Raw genomic sequence first — 24517 nt, forward strand, 5'->3', positions numbered from 1 at the left:
CTAACTTCAATCCAAACATATTTTTCGTGTCATTTGACTTGGATTTGGTTGTACAGTTTTTTGTTCTTTAGGGTAGGGCAATACTGAAAATTAGCCGATTGTAAGATTTTGTGCTATGAATGAAGTTTGCAACTGTTGTACATCATGCACAGTAACTATCGCAAGAGGGCGCGATTAAGTAAAGATTCGGTGACATGGTTGAGTTGCATCCGCATAAAGTTAAACATTGTGCAGTTGTGCACGAATTACTAAATATACTTTTTCCGGTAGGATTAAAACCTACAAAGTATAGACAAACATAAGTCTTTAGTTTTTATTTTTAATATTGTAAGCTTTGTGGTAGGCTACCTTTGCTATTTTAATGCGTTTTACTATAGCCCACCTGTTATACCTTTTTCGAGTAGGCTAATTATATGTCACGCAGTATATTTTACCGTAGACACCTGTAGCGGGTTTTACGGAAATGTTGTGTTCGCTATTATTAAAAACTGTTTTCCTTTAGACACTTGAATTGTTGTAATGCGTGATAAATCAAAGTTAATTGTCAGTTTTTAATGGAAATATTTTTCTGCTTACTTCGTTGTCCTTAGCCTAATGTTGCCCTGGTATTATCATCATCTCCTTACCTCTCGGAAAAATGTCATAGAATGGTAGATACGTAACTAGATTCTAACAAACGATCATCTTTTTCTTCGTTAAATGTCACAAAATAGAAAAATTAGATTTAAAATGAAAGGTGTAGAAATGGATTCTTCAACTGTTAGAAATCCTATTTCGTTTTTTGTATAAGTCACAATTTATTTCATTCCAAAGTTCTGGGCATCATTGATGAGTCACAATTCCCATCAAACAGATTGCTGACGGTAATAATTTCAAAGAAACTGATGCGATTTCGTTGCGAAGAAGCTAGCTGGAACTGAGGAATAACAAAATATAGGAATAACAAAGGCTCACGTGTTGTTATTATTTTCACAGTTGATGACGTAGAAATGTTACTCATGATGTGATTGCTACAGCTGCTTACGTCTTACATCTAAGTAAGGACATAAACTGTATTTCTTTATTTTAAGTGTCTTTCCGTGCTCGATTAACCCTTTAAGTTTTGTTGTAATTGATTTGCGGACAGGCTTCTAAGTACTGCGGGCAATAGGATATCCAACCTATACTTGCTTTTTCTCTGAAAGACGACGCAACTTACCCCTAAGAGTGCCCATCTTCGCCATTTTGGCACAAAACGCTGATTTATAAACCCTATTAGACGAAAAGAGTTATATGCGCTTAAAATTCTGTCTCCAAAGCATGTTGAAGTTTTAGCTTGTGTAATGTATTTGCAATTAGATATAATTTACACCATGGCTGGTTTGTTACCGCCTTAATTGAAATATTTTTTCAAGTTTTACTGTGCTACTAATGCACTTGTATTAAGTGGATAATCACGAGGTGAACGCTTCCAAAACTATTTAAATCACGTCTCAGTTTTGTGGTTAATAAAACTAAAATTGCTCTTAATTATCCCTCTCACCGAAGTGAATCGATCGTCAAGTGTTGCCACAAAATTCTGTTTTCGTTTTTCATGGTTTTGTACCGAAGTGTTTTATAGAGCTTGTTGGAAAGGTTAATTGATTCAAAAAAACATACGCCAAAATCACCTTGTTGATTTATCAGAATTGTCATTTGCTTTTCTAAAGATTTCACGGTCCTGAACATTTTTCTGTTCCGACGAAGTTTTTCGATATGTACTCTATCCAAGTTAGTTGTAATAGACATGACAAGACAGACAGTCGTTTAATTTTATAGATTTCGTTTTATTTGTCTCGGTTCTCAAGCGTCAAACAAACCCAGACAGTATAAAAACTAAGAAAAATGTGCAAAACAGCTTCATTTGGCATATCACGCCAGAAGTCTTACGCAATTTGTTTTGATATAAGCTATAACGATACTACTACCGAAAATCACGTTTCCACATTCTTCATTCACAAAACTGCATAAAACAACGAATAGGAAACATAGCGCTTGCGAATAAAGGCATGACGTAAAAATTATCATCTAAATAAATAGGCACTGGATTGATTGTGTACAACAATAAATTAGTAAAACAAATAACATTAAGCTGTGTTGGTAAACACGGTTAACTAATATATAAAAGCATTGCATAATGTTTGTCTTTCTAAACCTTTTTCAACGTATATCGTTTGTACAGTATTAGGCTTCATAAAACGCATTCATTAGCTTTGCTGGCTAGACGTTGGCATGCTATGATTGCAGTATCATGTCAACACATCTGACAACTTCTTTTGCAGCTCATTTTCATGTACAAATAAAGAACATTTCCCTTTTCACATCCTCCCAATCTTACCAAGCGCTCGCAGTTTCTGTCAGAATAGGATTAAGTTAAGTTGCAGCAATGCAAGTTTTAAAAACTCCTATATTTAAGCTTTTGAAGTTTCATGTTCATTGAAAATTTTTAGAAATCACTTACGATACTGTATTTTTGCAAGAAGACTTTTGCGCCAAAGGCTTTGAGGTCGTCCTTGCTGAAGGCATAGGCTTAGTTGAGATTTCTGGGCTACTTCTGCCACCCAAATATCTCGCTATTAAACAAGAGTAAATTTTATTGCTAACCTTTGTTTCTGAATACGGTACAATTGCTTGGACTAAACCTATGTAATTTTGAATCCAAAAAGATACCTATAGTTTACCTGGACAATCGTACTTTCTGTTGATTTGCCTGATATCTTCCGTTGAAAATCTTGTTCTTTGAGCTAAAATTTCTTCTCCCATTCTGAAATATCAGTAAAATATTCAATTTAAATTTGCTGGTTTTTGTTTGTAAGCAAAGTCTGTCAGAAATACTGTTAACATGTAAGTTGTAGATTACTTACTTGTCTGTCATCACTGGTTCACCTTCGGAAGTATATCCGTAGGCGTATGAAGGATAATGCATAATAGAGTTGTAGTCGTATGGCGAATCAAGCTTGTCCCATTCAGTGGGGTTGAGTTTGCGTATCGATATCTCGTGCTCTGTGTAGGCGGCAAAGCAAAACAACTTAGACCGGAATGTAAATGCTGCTTAGCTTATGCTTGGAACAGAACAATGATACGCTCTTTTAGTTTGTACATAGCCTATCACTCGCATGTTGCAAACTTCCTAATAACATACCTTTTGCTAGGTTTGCCCATTTAATGGCAACGAAATTGTCTCGGTCAGGTCGTGTGTGTTCATGCCAGAAACCAACCGCGTGCATAAGTTCGTGCATAATGCTACCGACGCTACAGTCACCGACGAACATCTAAAACAATGAACCCGTCATTAGTCGTTACACTAAGCACAACGAGGGAATTCTGCTGGTAAATCCATCATGTCTAGAACTAGCCTGTTGATGTGAAATTCAGAGCATTTAGTAGCAAATTTAGGCAACACTAACGTCTTGGCCGCCTCTTGGCAGGACTTTGCCAACGTAGGAAGAGCATTGGTCCCCGGCATAAATTTTGAGGTAAGTTTGTTGACTCGTCTTCGGCACAAATCGAATGCAAGTATGTTTATTGTATTCTTGAATAGCTCTCATCACTCGCCGTTTAGCCTTACGTGCTGTAAAGCATGAAACAACATTTTTGGTTTAATTTACTAAACTTTGTTAGAATTTTTCAGCTGAATTTTATGATTTATAGATTTATTGCATATTTCACTGCAGTTTTGGAGAATATTTAGGATATTGCACATAGACATTTAAAAATTATAGCATTTTGTCAGCAGGTTGCTTGATAAACATTACTTACACACTGAGTCATCAAAAACGTAGCCGATGTTGACATTATCTCCGGTTTTAGGCCATTCATTGTTCTTTTGAGCTGCTCTGCGAGTTCGTGTTTTGACCCCAACCACTGTCAGAAGCTGATGGTACGAATTTTCATCTGCCCACGCAAAACTAAATCAGTGTTCTTTCCCGAGAACGCTTAAATTTTGCGGCAAAGTTTGTTTTGCGTTTACTGATATACTTGTTACGTAGGATTTTACTTGCCACTGCAGTCGTAGTTACCGCAGTTACCATACTTTATATAACTTAAGTAAACTGCTTACTTCCAATAATAATGTCTCCCTCAAACATTCCTCGTATGTTACATTTGCCACATATGAGACAACCGTTTTCATCACGTTCATGTCCAAGTGGGCAAATTGTCGAGCAGCTTTCCTTGCAAACCACATCATCTGCAATGCAAATCTGGATACTTATCGTGTCTTATGCGCTTATTCATTCGTTACAATTTTATCTACATCTTTGTTCAAATATTCACATATTTTTCGTATGGTTTCCACAGCTATTTACCTGATTTGATAGCATCGATGGCGTCTTGCGTGGGCCGCGCTACAAAAAAGCAGGAATTATGAAATAAACACTTAAATGCAGGAGACACTGTCCAGTAGTTTATCTCAAAACTAACATACCTTGGATAAGAGCACAAAGTTTCAGTGAAGTTAACAATCCAAAAGTTAAAATTTTTGCTAGCATTTCAGCGTTTATAATTCTACGTAAACTTCAAGATCTGAATGTAAATGATCAAGTACGTTAGGTATTTATATCAAATTTATACCTTAACCCAACCGGTACTGCTGACGTAGATGGTGACCTCACCGATACGTCACGAATGACAACGCTAAGACATTGCGGTTAATCAAAACAGGTTTCACGCGCGTTAGTTTAGCTTTGATGGAAATTTGATTTCTGTTTTTACGATGTTTAAACTTGCTACGGGGTTTTCTAAGTTAATTCAATTTTAGGTAATGAGATTTAAATAGTATTAAGCGGTTGTTCTAAAGCCGCAATTTTACCGCACACAAACTAAGTAGCTAAATCCGTAAGTAGCTAAATCCGTCCATCGCCATCCGTTTTATCGTTTTCTCTCATACACGATCAAGTTTTTTTGCTGCCAAATCACCTTGTTGCCGAATGACTTATATATTAATTCTAAATAAAGGTCAAATTATTTTTTAAAATCAAACTTTGGTGAGACGTAATCCAAAAATACGACCTTAATGATGGAGTAGGCTATTATTTTCGTTTTCATGCAGCAACAAAATTTTTTTATTTTCTCTAAACAAATTTCTCTTTGTCGTCAGATCCTAAATAAGTTAGACGTGTTTTACGTGTCTAAGGGATGTTTTTATGAACATATGCCTTTACTTTTATATTCCCTGCAACAGCGAAAATCGTTCTGCCAAAAACACGTAAGCTACACATCTCTGGCACCTGCCATACGAGACAACGTGATCTCTTGACACAAAACTCCTTAAATATAGAGACAACCTTGTTATGATATATGCAACCATTTTTCTAATAAAGCACTCTTTTCTCAACGATCCCAAGCAGAAAAAAACAAAAAGAATGTCGGCTTGAAAGTGCGGAGTGGCCGGTTTAGCCTGATTTGGTATATATAAATGGCCTGAGGAAATTTGCAAAATTCTGACGTCACGTGACTTAAACGGAAGAAAGTTAGAAACCTGCTTTTGACATATTTCTTATTCTGAAACGGAGGCTGTACTTACAAAATAACGAAATTTGATACGAGGAAAAAAACATTTTTAGTTGAGCTACTTTTTCATTGGCAGTGACGACTTTTATTCACGACTGAACACGTAACTGCCAACAGACATTTTGGTTTATACAGAACTCGTAGACCTATACTTTGGGTAAATATTAGTACATCAAAAGCTAACTTAGGCTACACTTTAAAATTTTTGTTTCCATAAAATTTTGTCTCCTGCATTAGAAAGCATGCAGAAGCGATAGTGGACTAAACACAGCAAGATTGTGTTCATTCATATACTCGTATACTATTTTAATATTCGATAAACTACGTTAAATTTGAACAGGTGCGATTTTGAAGGCAAATCAAGAGTTTACTAACTTGTAACCGCATAAGTCGTTAAAATCGATTGACGTCCGCATGCGGTTTAGGCTTGTAAGTAACAGATTAAGTTTAGGTGTGTCACCCAGCACTTGATAAAGTCGATTAAAGATTTGCAAACGTTGGCAATTATACGTGTGATGAAGGATTTTCTTCTAATTGAATTTAGGAAATATAAACAACCAACCAACGTATGAGTCATTGTCCATCCGTGCAGCTATACTCTTAGTGCAATGTAACATTGGGTTAAGATAATTTTTTTTCGTTTCTGAAAACGTCATGTTATCACTTCATTTGTTTGAGACGAGTTCCCACAGCTGTAAAACCAAAGTTTGCAGCTTTGCTATGGGGAAATCCCCAGTACGGTCAAGCCAGAGAAGTGAACGCAGTTTTCGTGATAGGCCATGTGTAGACATTTCTGCAACTGTACACAAACACGTGATACATATGGCATTTTTGTGAGCTGACCTTTTATGGAACAGGATATCGATTGCCATGAAAAGGTTTGTGTTTCCCGCGAAATGCCATTAACGACTTTAGGTTTTGTGTCATAATCACAAACTGCACCTAACTGGCACAAAGGGTTTTACGTGTGTGGTGTGCACTGTACATAATAGCAACCGGTTGGTGATAAATAAGCCTAAAGGCTTTAAGATAACGTAAACACGTCACTACCCGATACGCAAAACCACGTAAATCTAAGCAATCGCGGACAGCAAATAACATCCCGAATTACTTTAACCACGGTTGCCGTGAAATTTATTGGCCTTTCACGTAACATGTTACTGGTTTTTATTTCAATTGAAATTATTTTTTTGAAGACGATTTTACATGGGTAAAATTCTGGGACAATTTATCTGCAAAATCTTTCGTTAAGACCTTATCATTAAAAGATTATGAACAAATCTTGTGTTTTCTATCAACACTGCGACGTCCTCTAGTCATTTCTTTGGCATTTTATCACTTTTCTTATTTGTCACGGCCCAGGGCCTTAAATTAACTTCGGGTTGCGTTTTCATATGGGGTGCTTATTAATCTGAAGCGTGTTTAATTTAATAGTTTTCTGTTATAATAAGTAAATAAACCGTAGTTTAAGCATTTTCAAATTTTGCGGCAGGACAGTTTGGCTAAAATATGCTTAAAGCCTATGGGATTATCACGTCCAAAAGCGGTACCAGTTGCTCGAAGGAAAGTATAAAAGTCGTGAACTTGGCGCCTGAAGCGTTTGTTTTTCTTTTTTCAGTTTTGTGTTTGTCGAACTCAGCACCTCCACCCAGTGTTGCAGTTACTTGAGTTAGTTTATGACAGCCGAGACGGCAAAAAATGAAGCTTTTTATAACAAAATGGAATATTATGTTACTTATTACTCTTTTCTAAAAAAAATATCATACAGACCTATCTGAAGACAACCATGACGTTATATATAATAGACACAACGCATTGTGTGATGTCAGGAAAATTTTTAAGTTAAAGTAAATCCATTAACTTGAATTGACTTCAATCAAGTCACAGCTTAAATTGACTCGAATCAGAATAAATGACTTTGTTACAACACTCCCATGCAGAAAATTTACATGAAAGGGTTTTTGCGATGTCGCGTGACATACCAGCAGTTAAACCTAAAGCCTCCTTCTGAGATCCACAGAAAAGTATATCATGTATTAGCCAATTCACGAAATAACTAGAATATTTGTTAATAATTTCAAACTGCATAATACTTTTCAAATAACCCAACGGGATATCATTAGTCCCATCTGCAGGCTATAGACACACTACCATCTACCATACTTCAACAATCAAGAAGAAAGTAGATAACACCTGCCAATACCCTAAGCTAGTCAATGAGACATATGCCAAAAGAAAACATACAGTAGCTCCTCAAGTACTATAGTACTTAGCTAAATTCGAACCCATCAACTTGGTTCGCCATTTGTCGTATTAAACGCTGTGCTATACTATATTTATAATTTTTAACATCATATTGTGCAAATCTTTAGAGCGCTAAGCACAATGCTGACACCAACGTTCGTAAGAAACAGTGGAAGCAGGGATGGGGAATGACCTGGACTAGGAAAAAATCATTATCACTTATTTTGGTCAAGGTTTCCTTTTGCTTTGTGCGCATGCAATGTGATGTGCGTTTTTACAATAAAGTCGGAAATCATTTCTTCCTGTAGTTACGTAATGGGACGCATCTCTACCGTCAGAAAATGTTAGCTTGACTAAGTGATGATTTGTCATGTTTACGACACACAACAAAATACGTCAGTAGCAAGTAATAGCCAATGATTGTGTGACACAATGTACTGTAATCATCATCAAGACTAGTTTCAAGCAAACAGGAGCGGACATAGCAGTTTTCACAAACAGCTTTTTCTCAAATAACAACGTTAACAAAGAAATCTATGCAAGCACTTTATATTACATATCAATAAGTCCGAAACGTTTTTGTTCGTAACATAGTTTGAATACTGCTATTGCGAGTTTAGTGGTGGCCCTATGATGTTCCCAATACATTGACAAATGTCTGACTATCACTTCTGCGAAAAGCGAATATTATTTGCACTTGGTGATACAGTAATAAAGTTCTCATGTTCATTAACTCATTAAGTAAATAATGGGACAAAGCAGCACACAAACAGAAATGAAATAACTAAAACGATTTATTTAACTCACATTTTTACTTCAAAGAAAAGATACATGTCCATTTCATAACATAAAATATAATAATACACAATAATTATTATTAGGCCTACGTATAAATATAATAAAGGAGTTACGGTAATAAATTAAGTTAATTAACAAAGTTAAAAAAAACACATTACAAAACTAAAAAACAACATTTGTTTCCAATTTCGATCAAATCTTTAAGCCGTTCTTTGCAGTATTCGTTTTTGGTTCTACAAGTGAAAGTTAATCTTCTTCCATGAAACTGTTTATCCAGTCCACCTTCTGTGAAACCTGTAGACATATGATAACCATAATGATATTACCGTTTCATTAAACGCGTTAATGAATCACAGCTCAACAATTCCCATCAAGATTAGAAATTAAAGATACAATTCAATTCATTGTCCAACCTTAGAATATACGCCCGGAGTATCCGGAAGAGCACAACCGACACCCCAAGACACAACACCGATCAAAACGTGACGACCGTCGCGTTCAATAATCAACGGGCCTCCGCTGTCTCCCTGCATAAATTTAAGGGTCGGAAATTAGGTAAACGCAAATCTTTGAGCTTTACTTTGCGTCAAACAACCGTATTATTATTATAACAAAATATCAACTTCTTACCTGACAGGCGTCTTTCTGGCCCAGTGGGTAGCCGGCGCACGTCATATTAGTGGTGATCTCGAAATCATATGTTTCATAGCTCTCGGCACAATCTTCTGGACTGATAATTGGCACGTCGACTTTTTGCAAAATATTGTTCGATCCGGTACCTTTGTTCGAAATGAGATTTTGAAACAGAGTTGTTTAAGCTATTTAGATAACTATATTAAAACTTTGGAAGGAGCGACGACCTGGGTCAGACACAGACCCATCTTTTGTGACAGGCTTTGTTTTAAATTTTCGCTGCAGGCATGCCTAAGTGTACTACATTTCTATTCAATTAAAATCACCAGCGGTGCTTCCCCAACCAGACGTCAAAGCAGTAGTTCCTTCAGGAGTCTCCTCGCCTTGGTTTGGCAAACAGATAGGCCGGATAAAATCGGTATATTCAACTGGTTCAGCCAACTGCACAAAAGAAAGACTATTATCACTCTTGGAACCATATGGATGCATTTCACGCCTAAACGCTCGAAATCAACCTTTTAACAACATCATACTTTCGTGAAAACGGTTGTATTTATCGAAAAACCAACGATTCTAATAGTAACATAGGCTACTGTAATTATTTATTATATGTCATATTATTACCCCTTACTAGCTTTGGTAACATTTTTCACCTTAACCAGTGCATAGTCGTTATCGAAGTTGAAGCGATTGTAATCCGGATGGATTGTGTACGAATCGATTTCAACCAACAGTTGTCCAACATCATCTTCTGAAAGCTGGTGATTGCCCAGAAGCACAGAAAGTCTCGGACCAAAACGTCTAAAAACACACATGAAAAGACATACACTAGGCTAGTAGTAAGGTGCAAAAAACAGGTTATTATGAAATGCAGCCAAGTAGATATACCTCGTAGTTTATGTTTATTTAAAGTTGTGCTTACCCGTCAAAACAATGCGCCGCTGAAAGAACGTATTGGTTGCTTATGAGCGACCCTCCACACCAGTGTGAAACGCCATCGACGCGAAGACTGACTTGCCACGGGATAGAACCATAAACAGCATCGCTACCTGTTTAACGGTATTTGAAGTGCGATACAGTCAGGTATGAAGTGAGGTGCAATGAAGAAAGGGTTTAGGAATACTGTAACTCATAAATTGCAAAAACATTTGTTTCAGCCTACTAAAGATTTAGTCCAGCACTCACCGTTAACAATACGCGCGTCAGCGACATAGTTAAGCGGAACAATTGGTGACCCGCATTCCATTTCTGAATAAAAGAGGTTTACTTCCAATTCACATCTCAAAGTCAATACACAAGTATACATGCTATTTTGTAAAATAAGTACCGTACTTTAAAACACGTAATGACCCAGATTAATTTTTACAAAATTGTGGCTACCTTTCGCGGGGCAAAATCCACAACTTTCTTTGCAACGCTTTGCCATGTAAATTTCAAATCGAGTGTCGTTGCAGTAACCCTTTCCCGACCAATAGGGACAATATCTGTAGAGTATTGAAGCTATTTTAGCGCGACGGACAATGTAAGACAAAAGAAAATATTGTAATGTTGAACAAACAACATAGGCTATCGCCACCGACAACGCTATTTGACCAGGGCTATAATGCCTGTTTTGATTTTATCAAAAGTAGCGAACCTGTTGTCATCTTGGCAGGTCTCAGCTCTAGAAATAGGATCTTGAAATAATCTTCGTGGTGCAAACGGTATTCCTGTATTTATTAGAAAACTCAGGATTGAAATAAAAAAGGAAACACCGAGCACGGATTTTACTCGGGCATCATTATTATAACAAAGAATATACACATCACGTATTAATCGATATTACAGTAGTTTTACCTTGCACGATATCCAACACAAACAATCCGGCACAGAATGCGGCAAAATACAGAAATTTCGTCATAGTAGCACTTAACCTTTTAATTTTTTTGTGAATTCAACAAAACTTATACAGTTTTAATATTTCTCTTTGATTCGATCTTCAAATTATGATGGTTGTTTGAAAACGTTTTTCTTTTATAGGCGCTTGGTCGTGTAGAATGAAGGCGATGACTATGACACGAAACTTGCTAAAACGAAATTCCCCAATGGTTGGCGGAAATGAGATATTAATTGGTTAAACGTGAAGTTTGTTAACATGTTTCACGCACAACAAAGCACTAGCCCATTGAGATTTACATATTGCAGGTAGTAGAATGATATATGACAATTTAAAAAAAATATAGTTTAAACATAAAAAACAATTTTTTATGTATCATTTTATATGTTATATAATGCAACAATTAAATATTTCGTTAAAACAGCAAAAGCAGGATCTACCTTATACATATAAAACTATGCAGTTTTCGTTGGTCACGTATAACTGTGTGCGTAAACATATGTCGTTATTTCGATTATGACTTTGTTTCGACTGAGATGGGAATTTTTCGTAATAACATAATTAACCTAATATGTTATCACGGTTTTTTCTTGCGTCGTCAGTTGGGTCATGTCACCTACTTGGTTGTACTTTATACGCAGAATGAAACCCCCTATCCATGATAATTAATAATGAATTTTCGAATCTACTATAGGGCTGTCGAAACAGGCGTTTGTGCTTGGTATTGACGTATTGTAGAGTCTACTGTATTACTTAATATGAAAATATTGCCTTGTCACCGAAGTTTTGCGATGACGGTGCATGTAGGTAAAACGATTTTCGGCCGTCAACTAATTTCCGCAAACCATTAATATTGATAATATTTTCAAACGTAGAAATACGTCATACACTTGTAATGTATTACGTCTTGGGTCAATTAGCTCAAGTTTCTAGGAGGGTTTACACGAGATGACAACCGTTTATGCAAATTGCTGTTGGGTGATTGATAAAAGTTTGCCGAATTGTTTTTTGTCCTTGAAATTCAGAATTTCTTTACCCTCCAAATAGATCTGTCGGTTTCATTGACATTATGTAACTCTTGTTTATTTCATTGAGGACCGTACCTCAATCATTCTATTAATCCTACGTAATGATCTTTATTTTTTATTACCATCTTTCTTCTATATGTTTGAGCTTTAATGAGGGAAAATTAGTTTGATTGTAAATAACTGAATTTGCTTTCCTTCGAGAAATATTGATAATAATGATCGAGGACATACAATGGATTCACGAAAGAAGCCAACATATCAAGTTTTATAGGGTCACCGCTAACACAAACAAACATTAGCTGTGATTCCTTAAAACCGGGTATCAATACTAGGACATCTTCTCGATCAAATCAGTTATTAGTATACCTAGGCCTCGCTATCATTTTTACAAGCTTGGTGTGCCTAACTTTGACAAGGGCCAGTCAACAATACTATTGCAAGTGGCTTTCTATATACAGAGGAAAGACACCTAGAGAAGAAACAAAGAACTGACGATGGAAACAGATCGTCTTTTGTTGGGTTCTGTTCAAAGAAAGCTTGGTTAGCTTAATTTTTTGCTTCCGAGGTATTTTGAGTTAACATATTTTTTTCTTGCATTGATAAACCAACTTTTTTAGATCAAACTATCACTAAAAAACCGATAAAAGCTCGACCGACCCCGAATGTGATGATTTCCACGAAATGTTGAGCGGCATGCTTTAAGAAAATCTGTTAAACCAATCAGAGGCCAGATGAGTCGTTGTTTTACTGTTTGGAACTTACACGAGCAAATGGCGGGTTAAAAACTTCTAGATAGCATGCATAAGTTAAGCTAAAATGTTCTTGAGATGTGACTTTTTTGTCCCAAATTCTAGTCTTGTTTTTTGCGAACCCAAGAGTCTGAGATATTTTGTTTAGATTTTATAAAGCAACAGCATACTAAATTCACAAGCAAAATTTCAGGGAGCCACATGCAAGATATTTCGAATAATCCAGGTTTACACATTAAACTTTACATGATTATATGCATCGTTCCTGTTTTCAAAATTTTCGTGAGCTTGTGCTAAAACCATTCTCGTCCATATGTCGTCTAACGTCCTAACATGCTCAGTTAAACTGCGGTTAGATGGCGTAGTACATAAAATTGGCGCAAATTAACATTTATTTGGAAAAGAAAAAGTAAGTTCGATTTTAAACAATGCAGTTTGGAATGCTTACCTGAGACAACGTTACTAGACTCATTAACACAAAAGTACTTTTTGTTAGTAAATAATTTAGGCCTATAGAAAAAAATGATGAGCACGGTTACTGTTGTATGAGTCGTTGTAAATACCGTTCTTCAATTATAATGGCGCTATACTGTGTTCAGCGTAATCTTCCAGAAGCATTGAGATGCCATGATGTGAATATTGTGTCGATCACAACCACCGAACACAAAAAAACGAATGAAAAAAGCACAAAGTTAATAAGAAATTTCCAAAAGATTTTGCAACTATTTTACACAAATTTAAATTGCTACGCTTTGGAAGCGCTTTACTGCTAACGTATGGCTACCAAATTCACCTTACGTATACAATCGACAATTATGTCGTATTGGCATAAAACAATTCAGCTGCCATTTTCGATATGTATTCGCATGACCCGAATGTAATGATTAATCGTGAAACAATAAACCAGTTATTATGAGGCGGCATATCCTTTAATTGTGACGTGTTTGATCTAATGAGATCCGTAATAAGGACCAAACGTATTTAAAAAGTGAAAGATATAAATTATAAAAACGAGGACATGAAAATAAACCTGTCCAGTGCAGCTAAAAACGATTTAGTTACACAGTTGAGGAGACGACAGTAAAGGATGTTGGAAGTGTCAGTACTCTAAGGAAAACGACTGTTATTTATTCATATAGGCCTATTGAGCAAAATCGAGTGATGGCATTCACGATTTAGCTACTGCACTGTCACTTGCCAACCTAAACTAATACCGTTTCTGTTTATTGAGTGCAAGCGACAGGGACAGGTTGACAGAAGGAAATTTCATTAACGCACACCACGAACAATAACACGCTAAAAGCGAACAGCGCTCTCATAAGAGTTATTTCAGTCACGACCTTATTCATGACAAGATAAAAAGAGACGTCCCAAGATATACCACATTGTAGAGATGCATGACACAACCTTCCGTAAAAAAATTCCCAATAGTTATGTTAAGAAAAGCTAATTACATATAGAGAGCGATAGACGACAGCGAACATTAATACATTGATTTCTATGAGAAACTTTAGGTCAAAGTTTGAAGTAACTTAACATTTACTTAAGTTTTGGCACAATTTTTAGAAGTTAACAAAAGTTTAAAATTTATCAAAACATGGCGTTGACGAAATAACAAAGATAAAGTTGACGGCAAACTATTTTACGTCACCCGTACTTTTACGTCACCCTCTGATGCTAAAGCGAAACAGTTTTCTAAAGTTTTATAGATCACCGAATAATAGGGTTCAACAGGTTTTCAAAACGGTAGAGGAGAGAAATCTACGTGAGCCTATTACGATATCGCCTCAACAAGTGCACAGGCAAGCGATGTCGTATTTGGTATACAAAAGCTTAAATGAAAGAACAGTTAGGCTGTGGTTTACTCTAAAGGCTGGACATTACGCTTAAAATTTCATAAAATACCAGGCTTGACATGCTTATAAAAAAGCATGTATAGGCATTTTAATGGAATAGAAATCACTCAAACTGAACCGCATTTAAATGTATGCGGTGTGCTGACGTCACAACAGCGTTACCTCAATGGGCCTAATACCAACAACCGGAAGTATTTGCGTGTTTTCAGTCAAACGTGGGAGAATCATAGGATATGACAATTAATGGATATGACAAATAGGTTCCATATCAAATCAACTTCTACATTTCGTTACAATTTAGGGGTAACGAGACGTAACAACAAAATGTGGAGCAATTAATTCCGTCTGGATCTTTGTCTAGAAGCAGCTAAGCCTGCCTGTTAGCCAGTCCTGTTAGACTGGTTGAGGAAGTTTTCTTCCGTCTGCCCAGCCCTCGACCAAAAATATGCCAAAATCGTGACAATAATATTTAATCGCTGTTACATAAGACAACATTCTTCACATAAAGGTTGCCCTGCAGGACTGACCTTTGACATTTTCCGGACAAGGGACGAATTATTGAACTGGCATTGAACCGATTATGACATAACATAAAAACTACAAATCACAATTATTGCCATTACCGGTATAAATGTATAATTTTTGGAGTTATTAATTTTTAAAAGCAAAGTGAGCTACGCGAAGTTGTAATGAATTACTTCTTATTTCGTGCCAATTGTAACAATTCCAAACGATCAAAACTTCAACTTCAGTTAAACAAAATATTATTGTTAACTGTCACTTTGTAACGCTGTCATTATGAGCTTGACATTAGGTGTGGAACATATTAAAAGCCTCGCCCCGATTAATGCCAATCCGCAAACGCAACGTAATTGGGTTCTAATTACAAGGAAATATAGGGCTTTCAAGCAGAGCACAATAATCGTTTGTATTTTGCCATTGGCTGGCGTCATGGATGTTTGTTCCGTATAAAATTAAGGTAAAGGTGTGTTTTAAATTGCGTCATAATTTTAATGTCCACGTATAAAATGACGTTTAGCTTTTCTCATGTTAATCTACCGTTTGTCGTATTGATTTATTTCGTAAATATTCCAAGATCCCATATTAGCGGGCAACACATGAAGTGTGCCGTGTGCTCACGCATGTCTTATAAGTCAGATTTCAGATGTACAAATGTAACTTCACAAAAGTCAGATAAAGAATTAGCTTAGAAATCTATTCTAGCATGATGAATAGGCAAAGGTGCGGAAAATGAAAACGCAAACACAGCTTAAATTAGATAACCTTTCTTGTTTGTAGCAATACTGTAGACGAAAAGGATATAGCTCAGCTAAATACGGCTGACGTGTTTTTATTTTAAACTATCTCATGACATATGCACCTAAGTTGCCTTATGAATCCATATCTTATCAAAAAATGCAAGTTGTGAATCATTTTCAGTCGAACTCTCTATTTATGCAACCAAGAAGGGAAAACGCCATACGCGGTAGTGTTAGCCATTTAAGGAAGATAGCCTGTACAAGTCCCATATAACCCACGGTCAAATTGCTTGCCATTGTCTTTTACCGAACACTAGATTTATCATAAATCCACGCGCAGGCATGAAATTTGTCAAATATACAAGAATGTTTTAGATTTACATGTTAGGCATTAATTTACGCCTTTGCGGTTCCAGATAAACCGTTTATTAAACTTTTTCAGGCTGAGAATTATATACGATTCCGGTAGTTCTTCTGAAATCCAATTCAGAGGATCGACAAAGGTCGCTTTCAGATAACAGCAAAAGGCTCAAAACACATCAGTACCTCACTGTGACGACTAAGCAACGTTTTGACCAAATAAGTGAATAATCCTTCATAAGTGGTGATTTAATAATAGCATTCACGGGTATTTAAGGAAAGTCTGACAAGACGTTACAAGCATTAGAGTCGGCAAGGTTTACTAAAAGTGACAACAGTCTGCAAGCTCTAAATTTTGGATTGTTACTGCACAGAAAAATAGCTTCGATTTAGTTTTAAAATTATACTTTGGATTTTGCAAAGACATCATGTTGCGCCAAGTTTTAGTCTGGACTTGTTGCTGTGTTTTGGCAATCAAAGGTAAGATTTTGGGTGGTAAAAAAAAACAAAGCAAAGTACTTAAAACATAGAACGTCTTTAAAATGCTTAACTTTGAAAAACTTTCTTCAAACAGCCACGGACGATCCCGACACGTATGATTATCCGCGTCCGCCTCCAACAACATTTTGGGAAATAAATCAAGAATTAGGTAAGCTTTCTCGCTCAATGTGCTTCGATAATGTAATCATCAAATTCACGCTTTTTACTGCACCAAATATTCAAACTCTAACGAGGAAAAACACAGTTTAAAACACGATGATTTGCGCAGAAAATGAGGAAAAATCCACGAGAAACGCAAATTGTCCAGTAAACGTAAAAGGATGTGCCGGCAAATGTTTGGCGGGTTATGTTCTAGACGAAAACGGCTGTGAAACTTGCAAATGTAGAACAAGTGGTACAATGGATTCAGATATAAAAGTTGACGGTAAGTCATTGCTTAATATTTTGCTTCCCATTGCTAAATATGACGAACTGGCATTTTGAGCAAAAAACATTTTGTATTTCCTGACAATAAACTTTGTCTATACGTGTACATTGTGTATTTGAATGGTTTAGGAATTTTAAATATATACTAATGTAAGGTAGAGCGCAATTGTTTCCAAACTACGTGTAACAAATGGTGAGGACTTTGCTTTAAAATTTTCACTGGGGAGAAAAAAAAGAACATTATATGTTTTATATTCTAACTTCCTAACTTTTTGTTTCTTCAGAACGGGTTTATGACCTTTACACTGCGTTGTACGGTACAACCGAATGTGGCAAAGTGCGGGGTGCATCAAACAGCGAACGCTTGATGTGGCCGAAATCTGGGAGCGTAGTTAACGTAGCATACAAGTTTGACTCATCAGTTGGTAAGTAATATTATTAGCAAGAAACTGATGACGTGATGCATAAGATACATGCATATATCAATATGGAAGCGATTCATGAGCCGATATGAATGTGCTGTGTCAAACGTTTCTACTTACTGGCATCACCAAATGGTTAATTTTTGTTATTTACGCCTACACGAGATCGGGACTTTTATGAATGCGGCTGTTGTTTGTTGACATTTTTTACGCGTTAAAATCGTTTGTCAACCACGAAACATACCGCAGCTTGCAGCTATAAGCCAATCGTCATCTTGTGGATGCTGTGTATGAGGAATTATATCGTGTCATGAATCACATGGGTTTTGACTACACGTGATGCTAATTATTCAATATCTGACAACATTAACTAAAATAAATAGAATAAATAAACTCGTGTTGATGATTCCATAGATGCACGCGTCAAAGAGTTTGCCCTATGAAAAATATCCGGTTCTAATGATGTGTAATATAGTTTATACGTAGTCCATAATGAAGCCCGCAATCATAAATCATTGCGGTTATGATGCAGTCCTTATTCCATAATGTTGCTACAACCTTGTCCGAAAAATGTTTTTGTAACCTTAAAGTTAGTCATGGAAACCTTTCTTACAGATTTCCAGAAAAGAACAAATATTCGGAATGCGATAAAAGTGTATGACGAGAACACTTGCATACGATTTATTGAATACTCTGGCCAACAAGATTACTTGAACATTGTAGGAACAGGTGGTTGTTCTTCTTACGTGGGACGCGTCGGAGGTGGACAACAGGTAATTATGTTATGGCAGTGTGATTACAAGCAAGCTACTGCATTTGAAGGTCCATTATGGCGAATACATATTCCTGCGCAAGACTTATTCTCCATAACCAATAGTTATGAATAAACAAATTAATAAGTTAAAGACTTTATTAAGATACTATCCCGATATACGAATGCTTGCAGGTCAGTATTGGTCAAAATTGTGACATCAACCAGGGGACCATACTTCACGAGTTCATGCACGCTCTGGGATTCTGGCACGAACAATCTCGTGGTGACAGAGACAACCACGTTATCATTGTTTGGGATAATATCCGCTCAGGTTAATAAAGCCTAGAAATTCATATCTCATCGAAACGTTTTTGATAGTGCACGTGTATACGTTTGATAGTTAGATAGATTTGTGTCCGTTACTGCTCGATATTAAACTTGCCGTTTTCAAACACTTTAGCAATGGTTTTTAACGTGGTTGATCCCAAATTGTTTTCTTACAAGGTGCCGAAATAAATTTCCAAAAGCAAGAAGAAGGAATGTGGAACGCATATGGCTCCCCATACGATCTCGGATCAGTCATGCATTATGGTGGATTCGCGTTTTCAAAATCGCGAACGTACGGCGAAGCGCCAACCATTCTCGACAGGTATGATTTACAGAACTTTATTTCTTAACATCATTTTAAAACTTGCAGTGTTCATGTCATACAAATAAATTAGAACAATATTTCGAAGCTAAGATGGATATTTTTACTTATTGCCTATAAAAACAGAACCACAAATCAGCCGGTAACTTCTCAAAGACAAGGTTTTTCAGAAGAAGACATAAAGCAAATAAACCGAAAATATAGATGCGTAGGTAAGACACAAATGAGCCCACAATTACTTGATAATTGTTACTTCACGGGAAAGCGAGAATCTGTTACCAACTGCCAAAGACTTTATTGACTGTTACGTCACAGGTTATAAGGGATATGAAAACGGCACCCCAGGAACCAGTACAACCACTACTCCGAGAATTACAACAACGAGCTCTACGACCACTGTTCCACCGGATCAATGCTTTGACATTGAGCGGTAAGATGTAATAAATATTCGCATAATGGAAACAACATAATTCTATAATACATAAGATGTGAAGGCTTGTACATTAAAGTATGGTATATACTTAAATGAGTGGTACATTTGTACATTGCAGAAATCAGTGTAACCAATGGAAAGCAAATGGCTGGTGTGCAAACAATGGTTATGTACAAAACCGTTGTGTCAAGACCTGTACAGGATGTGGCGGTACGTGTATGTCAAACAAGGAAGGCCGTAACATACAATTAAAATCAAAATTACAGACTTTGCAATAGCAGCACGAATAGCAGTGCACAATAAATTAGTCAAAGTTTTTGTTTTCTAAGGCACCACAAGACCAACAACCCCAACAACAACAACCAGAACAACAACAACAACAACCCCAACAACAACCACAGGAAACGGAAGATGCGTCGACAAATACAAGTAGGTCAAAAAAACCTATAAATGTGTTTTGTTTTTCCATACATACAGCCAAACAGCTTTACAACATTGTTGTACAACAACAACTTTACGGTCCTTCAATTAGTTCACAAACATGCCAAGTGATCGAAAAAGGCGCCATAATTGATTGAATTATTTCTGTTTTAGCCAATGCGAAGACTGGGTTGCCAAAAACTACTGCAATGAAAAATTCATTCAATACATGAAAGACAACTGCCCAAAAGCATGCGGTTACTGCAGAACGACAACAGGTAAATCAAATTAAACTAGTATAAACACAATGTATGCTTTTTCAAATTTTAATAAAAATCAAAAAACAAACTTGTACTTTTACACCTAGCACCTACGACTGAGCCGACCCCGTCTTCTACTACCACTTCTTCCTGTCAGGACAAACGAGCGTAAGTGGATGACGTGTTTGAGTTACAGCAAAAAACAACAGTGGTCCTCACACTCGTTCTACTTTATGCAGAACCGTAGACTGTAAGCGGTGGCAGGGTCAAGGTTTGTGCACAGACAGTCGATTCGCCACGTTCATGAGCAGGAACTGCAAAAAAACTTGTGGACAGTGTGGTAGCATTGTTACAACCGTAGCTGCGTGCAAAGATAAAACGACAAGGTAATAATTTTGGAAAGCACTCTACCATGAAAATGCTACATGTTTCTCAATAAAATGGATATCCCGTAAACTAACCAAATATCCTTTCTCCGCGCAGATGCAAGAGTTATGCGAAACAAAACTTTTGCACCGAGCAATTTGTGAGCTACATGAGAAAGAATTGTCGCGAAAGTTGCGGACTATGCGGAACGACAGAAGCGACAATCTCTATCACCCAACCAACGCCAACTAGTAAGCAGCCTGCAAGTACCTTGCTATGTACCAGCCTAAAAAGCGAGCGTACTTTCAGTGCTTCCAAATCTAACATTTTACTGTGAACGTATTCTGACGCATTGTGTATTGTTAGTGGTCACCTACAATGGACAATGCGGAGTTCCAGCGGTTGAAAGAAAAGACGACGATGACACTTTTCTACAACGCATAGTGGGAGGTGAGGTTGTAGTGGTACTTTTGGATTGTCTTGAAGACATTCAGCCAAAAAATGAAATGACGAAGAAATGATTTCACAAAAAATTGAAAACTTTTTGCTCGCCAGGCACCGATGCTGTGTATGGGACCACGCCATGGATTATCAGCTTGCGTCAAAACAATAACTTTGATTTTTGTGGGGGAACTCTCATCAGCAAACAATGGGTGGTCACGGCGGCCCATTGCTTTTTTAACAAGTAAGTTAGTTCGATTACATGGTGTTTCGTAATCCGAGAAGGCAATACTATTAAAACTCCATGACATCAAAAAAATCCTAGGAAGTATACAAAAATGAAGAATTATATTCGTCCGCAGTGGAAGACCTGACCCGTCCAAATCCAATGGCAACATTTTCGGCTATCTTGGCGTAAACCACCGCAGAGTTACTAGTCAAGACGTTGGTCAAATGAGAGTAAGTTTTTCTAAACGTGAAATACACCCCAATTATGATGATTACTCCAGCGACAACGATATTGCACTGCTCAAGGTAATTTGCACGAAAATGTTGGTCAAACAACTAAAACTTAAAATCCGTTGCCCTGAAATAAGTTTGCTTTTAACAAGATTGAAACAATTTTAGTTACAACAACCAGTTACGGAATTCACCACGTACATCAGGCCAGCTTGCCTGCCCAGCCTAAACGAGAACTTCAACGACGGATTAACGGGACTTATATCTGGATGGGGCGCCACGCAGAGTGGGGGTACGTTTCATCCGCATCTGTATAATTGAAGCAAAGTGTTCATACGGTAGATAAAAGTATTTTATATCGATCATCTCCTCAGATTACGACGCAAACAACATCCTCCAGGAAGTCGATGTGTTCTTCATCAATCGGGAAATGTGTAATCAGTGGCTAGGTCCTCGCTCCGGTAAAGATCAAGTAACTTCAAACATGTTTTGCGCGGGTCATGAGTTTGGCGGAAAGGACGCTTGTCAAGTAAGCTACTTTCATTATGACTGCAACTAAAACAAATTCTTTAACTGTTTAACGAATTAATTTGCTTCAATTATCGATTGAAATTGTTATGTCGTGATGAATGATCGAATCGACTTGGGAAGAGTCACAAGAACTAGCTGAAATAAAACTTTATAAATAACTCAGGGTGACAGTGGTGGACCACTTGTTGTTGAAAGAAACGGTCGATACATTCTTGCCGGTGTGACTTCTTGGGGCTACGGATGTGCACAAAGGCGAAGACCTGGTGTTTATACCAAGGTAAAACATAACTTTCATCTTCATGCAATGTATTTCATCTCGCATGAAGTGTAAAATGCGCTTAAGACTTTCATGCGCAAACAACTTGTGCATTACTTGCTGACGTTTTCCGTTTGTCGATTGTAGGTACCCGTAATGGTTGACTGGATTAACCAAGTCATGCAGAGAAATTAAAATGCCAGGAAACAAACAACTAATGGAACAATTAATGGCTGTTTCTACAACAAATGCACCTCTAAGTTCTTCAAATGGAGTGCGAGGCAATTTTACCGAATTCAACTGGCGATGTATTATTCGATAACAGAATGTTTACGTCAATGCGCTAAATAAACTTGTATTCTTCACTACACATTTTTAATAAAGATCCTTTTAATTCTCTTTTGTTGCGCTATTGTTTATTTAGGCTGTATGTTGAATATTTATTCCTTAATTGCTGTTGTTATTTTGAACGATATATTTATAGAAACCTAATGTGGAGAAAATATTTATTAAGTACGTTTTATGCAATTGTGCTACAACACTTCTTCTATGTATATATAATAAAGATTACGTGTTGGCATTTTCCACAATGTTTAGAAACTGTTTGGTTTTTAGTTACAGTCTACCCATGTTACCACGCACCCAGTTCATAACATTTACTCCTCTATAGCGTTCAGATTTTCAAGTCCCGAATTCAGGTGTTTCACTTTGCTTTTAGTTTAGCCGGTATCGGTTATAAAGCGAAAACCTTTTTAAGGAAAGCAGAGGTATACAACGTCCAAGTTTCCTTTAAACAACTTCCGTACAACGTATACTTTTGCTTCATTCATTGATAAAAGCAAGTGCTGCTTTACCATTACTGTATAAACGTGTCTACATCGCATATCTATTCATGTATTATTATAATTATTAATCAATGCTATAGAGAACAAATACACATTAATTGACAATTTACAACAATTACAGATGTCGTTTAAAAAATTTACCTGATTCGTTCAAACTCTCAGTTCATATTTAAACAACATAAATTGTAATTCTGGCTGCGTTCATTTAAAGTAAGGCGCAATTACACTCAAGTTAAATGAACATTCAGTGGTGGAATGGAGGAGGAACAGCGTTCTCTCGCTGTCTGCTGATGTGGGAAAGCTTTTTATACCCATGTGCCTTTTTGCGGTAACAACACCTATTTGTGGTTACTCTCCTGTATTAAATTCATATTTGTACATTCTCTAATTGAACACATTTTAAACAACAGTACCAGAAATACAATGATTGGAAAATCGAGTAACACGAAGCAAGGATACTAAAAGTCAGACGGTTTGCAAATACCTCAATTGCAAACCTTTTGAGTCGGCTGAATTACTAACTGAAACAATTTATCAAGCTCAAAAAGGATTGAACTATATATATAGGGAACACGTGGTAAAATCGTATAAACATTGATAAAAGGTTTAATGGGAGCTGATTTTGAAAAGCAAGTAACGGAGACGTCGTGGGTGTAGATATAATCATAGCGACCGATGTCTGAGGCTACTGGGTATTGCATAAAAATCAGGCAAGATATTGGACGATTATGATTAGTGGTTTTTCCACATTTTGAAGGCCCTGAATCGGACAAGTTTCATGCATGCATTGTGTGTGGCGCCTATGTTTATCTTTTACATTATTATCAAAAGTCAGATTATGAATCTTCATGCGAAAAAGATTTTTATTACGTTCCTTTTGCCAGAACAGTTACAAGTCATTTGTACTTAAAACGATATTAGCAGAAGTTCATTTTAAGCCTCTTTTTTCATTTTGTTAAAATGGTCCTGAAACGTTGGCGTCCGAGATAAAAAGATAATATTGCCTGTAAGGTTGCTCACATTGAGGAGCTATTGTAGAGATAAGTTACTTTTAACCCGCCGTCAAATTTTCCTATCGTTATTGAAGGTGATAAACGTGCCCGAGACAGGTTGGGGTAAATTGTTACGCATCTAATTTAACTTTGAAACACATTTATGTTTATAGATGAGTTTCAACAAGTATCTTGCAACAAATGCTCGCACTTAGCACGAACAGAGGAAAAGTAAAAAGTTGCCATCCATAAGCAAATTGAAGTTTGCGATGGAACACAATTAAATGTTTTCAAAATTTGAACCCAATGAGTGGTCTATATTGGACGACTAAATTAAACTTATGCAAGCATTCAAACAGATCAGCATAGCCTACAGGCTTCAGAATGCGTTGATGAATGTCGATATGTATACATTATATATTGTTTTAAA

At 36.7% G+C, this 24517-nt stretch overlaps 3 protein-coding genes across 3 annotated transcripts; 1 reads left to right on the plus strand and 2 right to left on the minus strand.

Annotated features, from left to right (window-relative positions):
* Positions 1-1784: 1784 nt before the first annotated feature.
* On the minus strand, positions 1785-4539 carry LOC143455457 (low choriolytic enzyme-like). Its single transcript, XM_076955091.1, has 10 exons — positions 4445-4539; positions 4326-4364; positions 4079-4207; positions 3778-3912; positions 3426-3589; positions 3161-3290; positions 2883-3021; positions 2700-2782; positions 2480-2591; positions 1785-2372 (listed from the first exon to the last, which is right to left on the minus strand). Exons 1-10 carry the CDS (start codon positions 4506-4508, stop codon positions 2273-2275), a joined length of 1095 nt encoding a protein of 364 aa, XP_076811206.1. The 5' UTR covers positions 4509-4539; the 3' UTR covers positions 1785-2272.
* A 3702-nt stretch (positions 4540-8241) lies between these two features.
* On the minus strand, positions 8242-11195 carry LOC143460423 (anionic trypsin-2-like). Its single transcript, XM_076957951.1, has 10 exons — positions 11041-11195; positions 10841-10913; positions 10585-10688; positions 10390-10452; positions 10127-10253; positions 9858-10005; positions 9531-9645; positions 9202-9350; positions 8985-9098; positions 8242-8865 (listed from the first exon to the last, which is right to left on the minus strand). Exons 1-10 carry the CDS (start codon positions 11102-11104, stop codon positions 8818-8820), a joined length of 1005 nt encoding a protein of 334 aa, XP_076814066.1. The 5' UTR covers positions 11105-11195; the 3' UTR covers positions 8242-8817.
* Positions 11196-16636: 5441 nt separating this feature from the next.
* LOC143469186 (uncharacterized) lies at positions 16637-23181 on the plus strand. Its single transcript, XM_076966791.1, has 22 exons — positions 16637-16812; positions 16907-16981; positions 17102-17257; positions 17544-17684; positions 18297-18454; positions 18628-18766; positions 18940-19084; positions 19211-19296; positions 19400-19514; positions 19636-19727; positions 19847-19946; positions 20112-20215; positions 20305-20365; positions 20437-20583; positions 20681-20814; positions 20930-21013; positions 21119-21248; positions 21367-21538; positions 21632-21755; positions 21838-21992; positions 22158-22271; positions 22398-23181. The coding sequence occupies exons 1-22, from the start codon at positions 16761-16763 to the stop codon at positions 22443-22445; spliced, it is 2532 nt and encodes an 843-aa protein (XP_076822906.1). The 5' UTR covers positions 16637-16760; the 3' UTR covers positions 22446-23181.
* Positions 23182-24517: the final 1336 nt, after the last annotated feature.

Source organism: Clavelina lepadiformis, chromosome 1 (assembly GCF_947623445.1).
Source record: "Clavelina lepadiformis chromosome 1, kaClaLepa1.1, whole genome shotgun sequence".
In the NCBI taxonomy this organism is placed as follows: domain Eukaryota; kingdom Metazoa; phylum Chordata; class Ascidiacea; order Aplousobranchia; family Clavelinidae; genus Clavelina; species Clavelina lepadiformis.

What these genes read in the sequence shown, in the direction of transcription:
- LOC143469186 (XM_076966791.1), top strand. Translation starts at nt 16,761, where the DNA reads ATGTTGCGCCAAGTTTTAGTCTGGACTTGTTGCTGTGTTTTGGCAATC. An exon ending in TTCAGATATAAAAGTTGACG is followed by an intron (nt 17,258 to 17,543) that starts GTAAGTCATTGC and finishes TTGTTTCTTCAG; the next exon opens with AACGGGTTTATGACCTTTAC. An exon ending in CCGAAAATATAGATGCGTAG is followed by an intron (nt 19,297 to 19,399) that starts GTAAGACACAAA and finishes GTTACGTCACAG; the next exon opens with GTTATAAGGGATATGAAAAC.
- LOC143455457 (XM_076955091.1), bottom strand. Translation starts at nt 4,508, where the DNA reads ATGCTAGCAAAAATTTTAACTTTTGGATTGTTAACTTCACTGAAACTT. An exon ending in CATCGATGCTATCAAATCAG is followed by an intron (nt 4,208 to 4,325) that starts GTAAATAGCTGT and finishes TTTGCATTGCAG; the next exon opens with ATGATGTGGTTTGCAAGGAA. An exon ending in ATGGGCAAACCTAGCAAAAG is followed by an intron (nt 3,022 to 3,160) that starts GTATGTTATTAG and finishes CCGCCTACACAG; the next exon opens with AGCACGAGATATCGATACGC.
- LOC143460423 (XM_076957951.1), bottom strand. Translation starts at nt 11,104, where the DNA reads ATGACGAAATTTCTGTATTTTGCCGCATTCTGTGCCGGATTGTTTGTG. An exon ending in ACGACTATGCACTGGTTAAG is followed by an intron (nt 9,646 to 9,857) that starts GTGAAAAATGTT and finishes TCTTTTGTGCAG; the next exon opens with TTGGCTGAACCAGTTGAATA. An exon ending in TGGTTGGGGAAGCACCGCTG is followed by an intron (nt 9,351 to 9,530) that starts GTGATTTTAATT and finishes TTTCGAACAAAG; the next exon opens with GTACCGGATCGAACAATATT.